This window comes from Oryctolagus cuniculus, chromosome 7 (assembly GCF_964237555.1).
Source record: "Oryctolagus cuniculus chromosome 7, mOryCun1.1, whole genome shotgun sequence".
Lineage (NCBI taxonomy): Eukaryota > Metazoa > Chordata > Mammalia > Lagomorpha > Leporidae > Oryctolagus > Oryctolagus cuniculus.
In genome coordinates, this window is record NC_091438.1 from 44,692,908 (window position 1) to 44,705,247 (window position 12,340).

The window sequence follows — 12,340 nt, forward strand, 5'->3', positions numbered from 1 at the left end:
CAGGGCGGGAGGCTCTGCTCAGGCACTGTGGGTGTGGTGCTGCGGGGAGCAGAGCTATGGGCCGGGGGCTGCCCTCCCTGTTCTTCCTGGATCCAGGACTTGTGGTTTGCACCTCCCGCCACCAGGGAGCACAGGGGCGGGGCTGCTGGCCAGGGCTGGCACTGCTGTGCCCACAGCTGTCCATAGCGGGGCAGCTCATGGAGGCTGAGACAAGCTCCCATTGCTCACCGGGCAAGGATCCCACATGGACGGTCGCCTCCCATCTAAGAGCTCCTAGACAGAGACGTCAGAGGCCCCTCACCCCAACCCCCAGGGCACACACACACAATGACAGTCACTACAAGGGACCCCAGGCCGAGGCAGTCACAGAAGTCCTCCGATGGAGAGACCCTCAGAAGGGTCCCCGGACAGAAGCCCTGCAGGGGACCTCTTGGAAGGAGACCCTCTTGGAAAGCCCCCTCCATTGAAACACCACGGAGGGCCCCTGAGGAGTCCTGGGAGGTGGCGCAGGGACGGCTATTGGGAAATAAGTCCGGATTTCAGAGTTTAGAAAACAGCCCTGGGGAACTCGTGACGTCAGGATCCAGGCCCCTGAGGGCCACTTGGGTTGGTCCCAGTCCCTGGACCCGCGGTGAGGACCCCCTGGGATGTCGTCCTGGGTAGGGACTTAGGGGTGGTGTTGCTGTGGGGCTGCCTGTGGGATTCTGAGGGAAGTGAGTGCCAAGTCTCGGCCTGGCTCCGGCTACCAGGCTGCCCTTCCTGGGCTCCCTCCTCCTGCCCTCCCCGTTTTTCTCTCGGCCACCTGGACTGGCACAGGCTGGACTTGGATCTGTGCGGGCTGGAGTGTCACCATCCAACTGCCCAGCTTGGGAAGAGTGAGTGTGTGTGTGTGTGAGAGAGACTTGGAAGGCTCCAGAGGGCCGCTGGGGACCTCTTTCCTGCCCCTCACAGCCTCCGTCCTACAAGACTCACCTTAGCCCCTCTTCTTTCTTGGGTACTGACTCAGGCTGGCTCCGCTTCCCAGCCCGCAAGGCCCCCAGGCGGATCCCATGGATCCCATAGCGTCTCCAAGCCTCCTTCCCTCCCTCCCCAGCCTTTTTGCTGATCCCAGGCCAGGGGCATCCCAGACCCAGCCCTTCATGCTCCCTCCTCCTGCCAGGGGTGGGGACAGGCCCTGGAACCTCTCTGGCCAGTGAGGGGTGGGGCTCCCACAGCTGGCTCACCGCCTGGGCGGCTGCAATGGCAGGGGTGGCTCAGAGATGAGGCCCAGCCCCCTGCCTCCCCTCCCTTCCCCCAGGTATAAGAGCTGAGCTCAGGTGAGCTGGCTCCTCCCGTCCCGTCTCAACGGCTGCCAGCAGGTAAGGAGGCCTGAGGTTTTCACTCAGAAGGGCTGCCCCTGTCCCGGGAGCACATCGAGCCTCTCCTACCCTTGGCTGCCCCCGGGAGAGCTGGGGACCGGGCTCCTGGAGGGTGGGTGCGGAGGGAGCGTGTTTCAAATACAGGTGGGTTGTTGGCAAAAGTGGAAACAGCGAGGCCAGGGTGGGGCCTGGGGGATTCCCTCTAAATGGGTTCGCCTGGGCGCTGTGCCTTTACGTCCTGGAGCCCGGGCAGGGGCTGAGCCTGTGTGGAGTGCTGTCTGAGCCTCTGGGTGAGGTGCCCCCCCTCACCTGAGGCCCCCCCCTCCTCTAGGCAGATCATGAGCCATCAGCTCCTCTGGGGCACTCTGTAGGACAGCAGAACTCTCCAAGGGACCCAGCGCAGTGGGCACCATGGGCCAGTGCCGGTCAGCCAATGCCGAGGTAGGCCTGCTCACTCCCAGCCTTCCTCTTCCTGCACTGCCCTCCTGCCTCCTGCCTCCACTGACTTCTGCCCCTTCCTCCGGCCTTGCCCTGCACCCCAGCTCTGATGCCCACACAGGGTGATGCGGATGGAGTCCTCCTGGCACTTGCTGGAACCTGCCCTGCCTGGGGGGGCTGGGGTAGTGGGAGGAGAGCCTTGCCCAACCTCTGGCTTGGGGCAGAGGCTGCTGTGGCTTGGAGGCCGGGGTGGGGGTGGGGGAGAGTGTTCTGGGCTCTGGAGTGGGCGGGCACCCCGCGTGCCTTCCAGCTATCTCCTGCCGTGCCAGGGAAGCAAGGTGTCCTAGGGTAAACTGGGTGATGTGCCCTGCCCTCAGGATGCCCAGGAATTCAGTGACGTGGAGAGGGCCATCGAGACCCTCATCAAGAACTTCCACCAGTACTCCGTGGAGGGTGGGAAGGAGACACTGACCCCCTCCGAGCTCCGGGACCTGGTCACCCAGCAGCTGCCCCACCTCATGCCGGTACTGAGGGACTGGACCCTTGCCCCAAGCCACTGCCCAAGACCCCACCCACACAGGCACTGAGGTCCTGGGCCAGCCCCTGGGGAAGGGTGGGGCCGGTGGATCTGCAGGTGCTGCCTGGCTGAGCTGTGATGTCTTCCCTCCCCAGAGCAACTGTGGGCTGGAAGAGAAGATTGCCAACCTGGGCAACTGTAACGATGCCAAACTGGAGTTCGGGAGTTTCTGGGAGCTGATTGGCGAAGCCGCCAAGAGCGTGAAGCAGGAGAGCCCCGTCCCTGGGAGTTGAGGCTATCCCCCTGGGGTGCCTGGGGGGTGTTGGGAAGAGGGGACCTCGAGACTGTGAGCCTGGGAATAAAACTTCTCTCCACCACCACCCTGTTCCCCAGCCTGCAGCGCCTCTCACCTCTGCCAGGTGTGGCTCCGCAGCAGTCTACCCCAGGAGCTCTGTGCTCTTCCCCCTGGGTGCTCCGTGGGGTGTCCACTGGCGGGAGGCATGGCTGTGGGCTGGGGCTGGAGATGGGGGGACCTTGGAGGGTGGAGAGGAGAGGGCTGCGGGACATAGTTTGGAGGCAGGGGCTGGGGCTGCGGCTGGAAAGATGGTACTGAAAAGGGTCTTTGGGAACCAACCCTCCCAACCTCTTCCCTTCCTGTCTGTCCAGTGCTGTCCCTGTCTGCCTCCAGCCCTGCCCCCACTTCCTCCCAGGGCTCCATCCCTGGGCCGGGGCAGGGGAAATGGGGAGCAGGATGGGAGGAGAGGATGAGGAGGGAGTGCCTTTGGGGTGAGAGGACTGGCTGGGTGCTTGGACATTTACGGAATGATGGTTGTTTTATATCATTTGATTAATAAAAAAATAGAAAAATTAACAAATGTTGTCTTTTTTTTAAGATTTATTTTATTTATTTGGAAGGGTTACAAAGAGACAGAGAGGTCTATCCGCTGGTTCACTTCCCAAATGGCCGCAATGGCTGGAGCTGAACCGACCCAAAGCCAGGAGCCAGGAGCTTCTTCTGGGTCTCCCACATGGGAGCAGGGGCCCAAGGACCTGGGTCATCCTCTGATGCTTTCCCAGATGCATTAGCAGGGAGCTGGATTGGAAGTGGAGCAGCCAGGATTCAAACCAGCACCCTTATGGGATGCTGGCACTGCAGGCTGGGGCTTTAACTCGCTGCACCACAGAGCTGGTCCCACAAATGCTGATTGGATGCTTCTTCCTCCAGACTCCACAGACGAGAGGGTGGCAGTGGTTTTTAGGGGCAGTGAATTAGGACTCACTTTTCACCTGTATCTGGGTTGGGGATGGTACCAGGCCTCACAGGTGGCAGAACCAGTCCTGTCCAAGGCATGGGCTGCTCTCAGCCACAGGGCTGGTCCTCTGGCAAGAACTGAGGCCTAGGGGACACACCTGGGAAGGACATGAACCCAGGTGTCTTGGCCTGGGTTTGCATCCCAGCTCTGCCACTTACGTGTCTTTGAGACTCTGGGCGTGCCCTAGGGTACCAGTTTCCTCATCTGTGAAATGGGGATATGAAGGGACTTCCTCACAGGCTGGTTAGGAGGATGAGCATGGGGCACCCTGCCCTGTGAAGAACTTAGAGAGTCTGACACACAGCTGATGCCTGTGAGTGGGGGCCAGGGAGCCCCTACTCTGGGGTCAGGGCTGCCCCAGGACAGCGGGAGGCGGAGCTGCCAGTCTCCTGGGGTACCTAGGGAAAGGGTTCCCAGAGGAGTCCTCCTTTGCGCCTGGGAGGTCTTTGTGATGGGGGTGTGTATCAGGAGAGTTTTCTGTTGGACTGGACTGGAGATGGGAGACCAGGAAGCCAGCCTCTGGGCGCTGATGACCGCCTCTGACCTGAGCCCACGGAAATCAGGCACTGCTCCTGAAATCCCAACAATGGGGAAGTTTCTGTGGCCAGTTAGGGCTGGCCTGGAATGCTAACTGCACTTGTCTGTTACCTGGCTCTCAGGGATCCAGGTGAGAAGGGCAGGTGACAGGTGACAGGTGACAGTGCTTCCCGTCCCCTCTGCACCTGGTTGCTTCTGCTCCTGCCCTGCAGAGCAAGGAGGGTGGGGTTGGGGGAGTGCCAGCTTCCACCACTCCCTCTGGGGTGGGGGTAGAGGGGTGTGATAAAAGGTGTGTATCCCTTTAACAAGGGCCCAACCCCAGGGCCAAGTCAAGAGGGAGCTCAGTCACTATCTCCCCACCGAGCCAGCTCAGCCAGGCAGGGCTGGGGAGGGAGTGGGACAGATTCTGGGAGTGCAGTGGGGAGGAGTCCTGGCTGGGCTGAGCTCGGGGAGCTGCTTGGCAGTGTCAGAGCCCAGGCCCCAGAGCCCTGCTGGAGAGGAGGTGGACAGAGGAGGCAGGTGAGCACCCCAGGCCTGCCCTGGGAGGGACCCCGCGGGCTTGGGAGGCCAGGAGAAGTGACAGTGAGGGGTTCTGGGGAGAGGGGCCTGGCCGAGGCCCGGCAGGAAGGTTTTGTTAATTATTAACTTTCCTCCAAGGCCACTCTGGGAATGGGGAGTCCCGGGGGCTGGCAGAGGCCTTCCAAGGAGTGAATAGGGTGGCAAGACCCCCTCTCGGGGCCAGCAACCGCCTGGGCTCCTCTCCAGGGGCTAGGCCACTGGGCAGAGCGTTTGGGAGCTCTGCCCGCAGCGGCTCCGTCCTCCCCAGACAGAAATGGGCAAACGCACACCGGTGGGGGGCTGAGGGGTAGCCAGGCCTTGCCGCAGGCCTCACCGTGCCCTGGGAGAGGTGATGGGGCCCGGGAGGGCCCAGGGAGGCCGAGAACGCGGGCAGCGGGGGCAGGGGCTGAGGCGGCCTCTCTTCCACCCCGCGCCCTGGGCAGGTCCCGGAAGCGGGCCCCATTGTGCTCCCGGAGCTGTTCCTTGGGAGGGACCTGGGTGAGGCCCTGGGGAAGCCTGGGAGCTCCCCAGGAGAGGGTGAGGGAGAGGGGCGGAATCTCCAGCCCTGCAGCTTCTCCAGCTTACGATCCAGGCAGGTCGTGGCTTGAAGCCTTGATTGGCAGAGGCACCAGGTGTTAGGAGGCTGCCCCTGCCCTGCAGGTTGTGGGGGTGAGGGCAGGGGGGCTGGCGAGCCGGCTGCAGCCTTTCCCCACCCACTAGTAAAGTGCTCTGTGCTGGTGAGGCCAGGGGAGCCATGTGTCTGTGTGTCTGCTCCCAACTTCTCCGACTTCACTGGTCTCAGAGAACTTTTCTGAGGATCTGGCTTCTTGATACAAAAGCAGCAGGGGGTGGGAGGTAGCTGGCTTATCCAGGGGTGGCAGCGTGTCTTGCTATGTGTGTGTGTGAGAATTAGATGCAGGGAGCCCTGTGAGGCAGGGAGGGCTGAGGCAGGTGCACCTGTGTGAACCCTGAGCCTCGTTCAAGTGGAAAGAAAGGTTGAGAGGGAGCAGGGTGCAGGGCTGCGGAGACTGGGGAGATGGGTTTGGAACAATCTTGCAAATCGAGACAGCAGTGCCAGCCCAGCTGGGATTGAGCCTCTGTGTATATCGAAGGCAGCTGGGACACACGAGTGGGTCAAGAGGGAATGACTGGCCGGTGCCGTGGCTCAATAGGCTAATCCTCCGCCTTGCGGCGCCAGCACACTGGGTTCTAGTCCCGGTCGGGGCGCCGGATTCTGTCCTGGTTGCCCCTCTTCCAGGCCAGCTCTCTGCTATGGCCCCGGGAGTGCAGTGGAGGATGGCCCAAGTGCTTGGGCCCTGCACCCGCATGGGAGACCAGGAGAAGCACCTGGCTCCTGGCTTCGGATCAGCACGATGCGCTGGCTGCAGGGCGCCGTCCGTGGCGGCCATTGGAGGGTGAACTAACGGCAAAGGAAGACCTTTCTCTCTCTCTGTCCACTCTGCCTGTCAAAAAAAAAAAAAAAAAAAAAAAGAGGGAATGACTGAGAGAATGAATAAGTGATTCAATGAACAGACAAGCAAATGAATGATGGAGACATGAGGCAGGTGGAAGGGGCAAAGAGGATGGGCCTTTCAGCTTGGGCTCTGGAGAGAACAGAGGCTTGGGGAGAGGAGCCCATGGGCACATCCCAACACTTGGGAACAAGCAAAGACCCCAGCATGTCATGGGAAGAGAACGTCAGCTTTGCAGGGGTCAGGGGCTGGGGGCTGGAGAGGTGGGGGTGGCTAGCAAGCACTTGGAGGGGGTGGAGCTCCGCATCTGGGGGTGGGAGGGTGGGGCTCCAGTGGCTGGGATCCAGGGGCATGGTGTCAGGGCAATTTGGGCTTTTGGAGAAGTCAGCAAGCTGGGCAGAGGTGGGCGGGGTGGGGGTGAGAGCCTCCTGGTTGCTCAACGATGAATCAGCCCAGGAGAAGACAAAGAGAATATTGGGGGAGGAGCAGGGGCCAGGGCAAGAAGGCCCCTTGGAGGACACGTGGTCCCTTCGGTCTCCCTTTTTTGGAAGGCTTGGTATACACTATCCCCACTCCATCTCCCAGGCCAGTTGCAGGAACCACCTCCTGCCCAACCTTGCTAAGAAGGGGCTTCTGGGGCAGCACACCTGTGCCACCCCCATGCTGGAGCCCCATAGGCCTAGCTGGTGCGAGGACAGGCAGGCCAGAGGAGCAGGTGGCTGTGGGATGGGGAGGGTGGCAGCACCTGTCTCCTGGCTCCCAGGGGAGGGAGGGAGGAGGAGGGTAATGACACCTCATGGTCCCACTCTGATACCCTTCCTCAGAAGCCCCAGGTCCAGATGGTTATCTCCATTCCTGTCCATTTTAGAAGCAGGTGAGGAAGGGTGGGTTAGTGGGAGGAGAGCCTAGCAACCGCATGCCAGAGATGCTGACAGTGCCTGTCTGGTGACCAGCACCCCTGAGAGCAGGCGGCCGAGTCATCCCTTGGGTGCTCACCTCTGGTTGTTGCTGCCCGAGGCCGGGTAGGGGTGGGGCATGGTGTTGAGAAAGGACAGGAGGACCCTCTTCTGGCTGGAGAACCAGACTCCAAGGAGGCAGACAGCAGGAGAGTGGGCTGACCGGTGGCGACAGGCACCGAGACATCCAGTTCTTTCTCTTTCCCTGTCCCTGTCCCTGGCTGTTTGCCAAAGGATCCCTCAAGAGCGAGCGAGGTCCGAGCTGGTTAAGGGTGGGGGCTTCTCCGAGTTCTCCTCTACTGCCACTGCTGAGTTGGGAGTGGGCACACACAATCCTTCGTGGCATGGACGCAGTCTCCAGAGTGCCCAGGAAGGCTGCTCAGGGCAGCAGAGTGACAGAACATGGCTTAAAAACTTGCTCCTCATTTGTGAACCTAAGAGTGTGTGACCAGCTGACCAAACTTCCAGCAGGCAACCATGCAGTGATGCACGCAAATAATGAGTATGGGAAAGAGGATGGTTTCCTGTAGTTCCGGCACCAGCCTCATCCTTCCAGCCACAGACCAGAGTGGTCAGGGAGGGAGGGGGGGGGCAGGACTTCCCGCCAGAGCCCCCTCCCTCCCAACTCCCCTTCTTGCTTGCAGCCTGGCTTCCTCCCCCTCCCCCAGTCTCAGTCTTCCACCAGAAAAGGCTTCATTAAAGAAAAGGCTCAGCAAGGTGGTCATGGGCCTTGGCTACCTGGGTGTCAGGGTTGCAAGGAAGCGGAGTATTCATAGAATATCCACCATGAGCAAGGCCCTGGGCCAGGCTGTGTGGCCACCAGGCCGTGTGGCCGAGGAGAGATGCACGGATTAAAAGCAGGGCGGTGCTTGTGTATCCAGGGTTTTAAAAACAGTTGTCACCAAGTCTGCGTGTCCTGCCATGTGGCTGAGAAAATACAGCAGCTGAGTGTAAAAAAACACTATGCTTGGCTCAAGGAATGAGACAAGACCCAGAGACTGCGGCCACACCAGTGGTGTGGTGCTGGCGGGGCATGCAGACACTGGGCCTGTGGGAGTCAGGGGGCTCGGGTGCCCAGGGCAGGATCCAGGCAGGGTCCAGGCAGGGCCGAGTGCTGGGCAGGCATCCACTGGGGAGAGAGGCCAGGGTGCTGGGCACGATGGCTGGGGCCTACTCAGGCCCACACGGTGGCTCTGTCCCTGTTGTGTCCGCCTCCTCTGGCCAGGACCAGCTGGCGAGGGCAGCTGGAACTCATTCCTGGGCCTGGGGGTGGGAGGGGAGTCTGATTTGCCCGAGGTTGACTTGGGGGGGCTCTGGGCATGGGCGGCGACTCACAGACTGTATCCGCCTGCTCCCCTCATATCCTGTTATTGAGAGGGCTGGCTGTATCCGCTGGGCTGTGAGCGCCTTTGTCCTGGGGTGAGGGGGTGACGCATGTGGCCTCTGCTTTGGCAGCTGCTGCTGTGTCCAGGGGCTGGCAGCAGCTGGGGCAGAACGGGGCTGCGTTCCTGCTTAGGTAAGGGCATGGGGGCTGCCCACGGGTCCCCCTGTATATTTAGGGGTAGGGACGAGGGAGGAGAGGCTGGCAGGGTATGGCGGGTGGGGTGTGGCACAAAAATATGGTAGGATAAGGCCGGCGCCGCGGCTCACTAGGCTAATCCTCCGCCTAGCGGCGCCGGCACACCGGGTTCTAGTCCCGGTTGGGGCGCCGGATTCTGTCCCGGTTGCCCCTCTTCCAGGCCAGCCCTCTGCTGTGGCCAGGGAGTGCAGTGGAGGATGGCCCAGGTGCTTGGGCCCTGCACCCCATGGGAGACCGGGAAAAGCACCTGGCTCCTGGCTCCTGCCATCGGATCAGTGCGGTGCGCCGGCCGCAGCGCGCCGGCCGCGGCGGCCATTGGAGGGTGAACCAACGGCAAAAGGAAGACCTTTCTCTCTGTCTCTCTCTCTCACTGTCCACTCTGCCTGTCAAAAAAAAAAAAAAAAAAAATGGTAGGATGAATTAGAACTTTGTCCTTTTTCAGAGAGGGACAGGGGGCAGCTGTGGCTTGAGACCCTGGACTCACTTGTCTGGGAACCTAGAGCCCAGGACCCTGCCTCCCACGGTGTTGCCTGGAGCTGGGGTCCCCTCTGGTCCTGAGGGCGCGGAGCACCCCTCCCCCCCCTTGGCTTCTCTCAGCAGATCCTGCCTACGCTTGCCCTCAGGGCGGGGGCTTTGGGGGGCCAGGTGCGGAGCAGGGGGTAGGGGTGGGCAATGACTCCTTCCTCCTCTTCCCAGCTCCAGCTCTCACCAGGGCTCTACCGAGCCTGGTGCCTGCGGCTGGGGAAGGGCTGTGGAACCTGCTGAGGCAGTCCAGCTGGAGCACCTGCCTTAGCCGAGCCAAAATAGTTCTCATTCCAGGGCCCACCCCTGTGTGCCCCGACCCCTGCCTCCTCCCTTCTCCGGAGGACCAGCCGGCCTGGGGTGGTGCTGGTGGGGGAGAGGGGGAGGGTCCAGGGCACCAGGTGGGCACGGGGTTGGGGGAGGTTAGTCTTCTCACCTCCCCCGCTCCTGTTGCTGCCCAGGCCCTGCGGGAGGTGAGCCAGCGCCATGGCTGAAGACGGCTACACAGAGCTGGAGAAGGCTGTAGTGGTCCTGGTGGAAAACTTTTACAAATACGTGTCCAAGAACAGCCTGGTCAAGAACAAGATCAGCAAGAGCAGCTTCCGCAAGATGCTGCAGAAGGAGCTGAACCACATGCTGACGGTGCGTCCCCCACCCAGGCAGGCCCGCCTCGCTCCCGCGCCCTCCCTCCGCGCCTCACCTGAGGCCAAGGCCCTTGCAGAGCTACCCCCAGCCCAGGCGCTCAGAACCTGCGCCCTCCCTCAGCGGGCCTTTTCCAAGGACGGGTCCTGGCCTCAGCGCAGGGTCTGTGTGGGCTCTCTCCAGGGCTACCGCCGTCAACGTGGCTAATTCTGCTTCCTCCCCAGGACACAGGGAACCGGAAGGCCGCCGACAAGCTCATCCAGAACCTGGACGCCAACCACGACGGGCGCATCAGCTTCGATGAGTACTGGACCTTAATAGGCGGCATCACGTGCCCCATCGCCAACCTCATCCGCCAGCAGGAGCAGCAGTGCAGCCCCTAGGGGAGCCCCGCCAGCCCCGCGAGGCACCGCCCCAAGCCCCGCCCCGTGCCCCTCCCAGGGCCCTCAGCCCCCTACCCCTCACCCTTCTCCGCATCCTTGCTGAACGCGGTGGAGCGGGGATGTCAGGACCCCCCTGTGAGTGTCTCAGCCTGGGGATGCCTCCCCAGGGGGTCTCCGGTCTTCGTCCCTGGAGCCAGCAGGCCCCAGGTGCCTCTCAGTGAGCTCTCAATGCTGTCTGGGGACCCCAAGGGTTTCCTGACCTCCTAAGCCCACCCGTCCTCCGGCGTCTGACTCCTGGTCTGGCGTGACCGCCAGAGGTCAGCTGGCTGGCCGACGTGTCCCTTCCGCTGGTGGCAGCGGCGGCAGTCGGAGCCACCTCTCCCCGTCCCGTGAGCCCTCCTGGGTAGAGAAGCACTTCCGGGGCTCCCCTCCAGCGGCCTCGGCATCTGAGAAAGAGCCAAGCAGTGCAAGCCTCCGCCTCTGCGCAGCCACCAGATGATGGAAATAAAGGCTAGGTTTGGAGTTTGTATCTCCCGCACCTGGTCCGTTTGTGATGCTCATTAAAACCCTCCCACCTCTCCTGAACATGGTGGTCTCTGCCCTGGGCCCCAAAACAAGGTTGGGGGGGAGCAGATCTCACAGAGAAATCCCAAAGGGAGAGCAAGAAGGAAACCAGGGGCTCCTGGACCCCAGCAGGCGCTGTCGGCCCTGGGGGCAGCTCCCTGTCTCCTGCTCCATGACGTCACCCGCTCTAGTCCCTCCCAGCCCAGTCTCAGATTCACCCTCACCTTTTAGGTGCACCTGAGGTCTCCTTTCACCCTTACTGCCATTCAGTGAGAGAGGGACCCTGAGTCATGAATTCTCATCCAGAGATTCTTCCAATACACGGAGGATATGTGGGGTGGAGAAGCAGGAGTGCGAGGGAGGAGGGATATGGGAAGCCAAGACCTGTAGCTTCTGGAGGGGTGGCTGCCAGTTTCTCTGTTTCTTCCCTGCTCCTGCAGCCAGGGAGGTCCCAGCCTGCAGAGCGTGGGATCGGTGGTTTCCAATCGAAGGCAGTGCGCCCCAAGGTTTAAGGTCTCCTCAAACATGCACTGACATGGTTTTACTGGGATCCACTCAGGCCCCCAGCCTTGTGAAGCTGCTCTGTCCCAGAACGACTGGCAGCCCAGGTGTCAAGGGGGCCTCCTTCCCCACTGCCTCTCTCAGTCACCCTCCTTAATTAAGGACTAAGGGCATGCGCTTTACCTGTGCAGAAAGTTTCTCTGCTGCCTTGACTAGTGGTGCAGATGAACACAATTCAGGAGGTGGTATTCTTATCTTCTACTTATCTCTCCACTCACCTACCATTCACCTATCCATCCATCTATTCATGGATGGATCAGTTCATCCATCTATTCATCTGTGGATCAATCTTCTATCTATTATATATATTCATCCACCCATTATCCTTTATCTATCTATCAATATCTACCAATCATCTATTATATATCAATATATTATCTATCCATTCATCTACCAATTATCTATCAATCCCCTATCATCTGTCTATCCACCCATTCATCTATCCATCCATGTATCATCTATTAATCATTTATCCATCCATCCTTCCATCCATCCATATATTATCTATCAATTATCTTTCATCTGTCTATCCACCCATTCACCATCTATCTATCTATATCTATCATAGGGAAAACACGTGACACAAATCTCCCCTCTTGAAGTGTACATTACAGTGTTGTTAATTATATGCCACTGTTGCACATCAGGTCTCTATAGCTTTCTCATCTTGCATGACTGTAACTCAACAGCCATTGAACACCTCTGCTTCCCCCTCACCCAGTAACCACTGTTTGAATAAGTTTCATTATTTTAGACATCTCTATCTCATCTAAGTGGAATTGACCGTATTTGTCTTTTTGTGATTGGCTTAGCTCACTTAGCATAAAGGCATAATGTCCTCAAAGTTTATCTAAGTTGTAGTATATGACAGGGTTTTTTGTTGTTGTTGTTGTTTAAGATTATTTTATTTATTTGTCAGAATTACAAAGAGAGGGAGGAT

The 12,340-nt window shown here is 60.0% G+C and overlaps 3 protein-coding genes across 4 annotated transcripts in view; all 3 read left to right on the forward strand.

Annotated features, from left to right (window-relative positions):
- Positions 1-12,340, forward strand: part of S100A3 (S100 calcium binding protein A3) — a 166,256-nt gene that overhangs the window by 104,329 nt on the left and 49,587 nt on the right. The window lies entirely within an intron of this gene.
- On the forward strand, positions 1,202-3,188 carry S100A14 (S100 calcium binding protein A14). Its single transcript, XM_002715505.5, has 4 exons — positions 1,202-1,358; positions 1,690-1,799; positions 2,174-2,320; positions 2,469-3,188. Exons 2-4 carry the CDS (start codon positions 1,770-1,772, stop codon positions 2,604-2,606), a joined length of 315 nt encoding a protein of 104 aa, XP_002715551.1. The 5' UTR covers positions 1,202-1,358; positions 1,690-1,769; the 3' UTR covers positions 2,607-3,188.
- Positions 4,463-10,860, forward strand: S100A16 (S100 calcium binding protein A16). 2 transcript variants are annotated; one of them, XM_051857287.2, is made up of 3 exons: positions 4,463-4,682; positions 9,712-9,892; positions 10,117-10,860. In XM_051857287.2, the coding sequence occupies exons 2-3, from the start codon at positions 9,737-9,739 to the stop codon at positions 10,273-10,275; spliced, it is 315 nt and encodes a 104-aa protein (XP_051713247.1). In that variant the 5' UTR covers positions 4,463-4,682; positions 9,712-9,736; the 3' UTR covers positions 10,276-10,860. The 2 variants fall into 2 exon arrangements, with proteins under 2 accessions (XP_051713247.1, XP_051713248.1); XM_051857288.2 differs by lacking the exon at positions 4,463-4,682 and adding an exon at positions 8,478-8,665.

What these genes read in the sequence shown, in the direction of transcription:
- S100A14 (XM_002715505.5), top strand. Translation starts at nt 1,770, where the DNA reads ATGGGCCAGTGCCGGTCAGCCAATGCCGAG. An exon ending in GCCGGTCAGCCAATGCCGAG is followed by an intron (nt 1,800 to 2,173) that starts GTAGGCCTGCTC and finishes CCCTGCCCTCAG; the next exon opens with GATGCCCAGGAATTCAGTGA. An exon ending in AGCTGCCCCACCTCATGCCG is followed by an intron (nt 2,321 to 2,468) that starts GTACTGAGGGAC and finishes TTCCCTCCCCAG; the next exon opens with AGCAACTGTGGGCTGGAAGA.
- S100A16 (XM_051857287.2), top strand. Translation starts at nt 9,737, where the DNA reads ATGGCTGAAGACGGCTACACAGAGCTGGAGAAGGCTGTAGTGGTCCTG. An exon ending in AGCTGAACCACATGCTGACG is followed by an intron (nt 9,893 to 10,116) that starts GTGCGTCCCCCA and finishes CTTCCTCCCCAG; the next exon opens with GACACAGGGAACCGGAAGGC.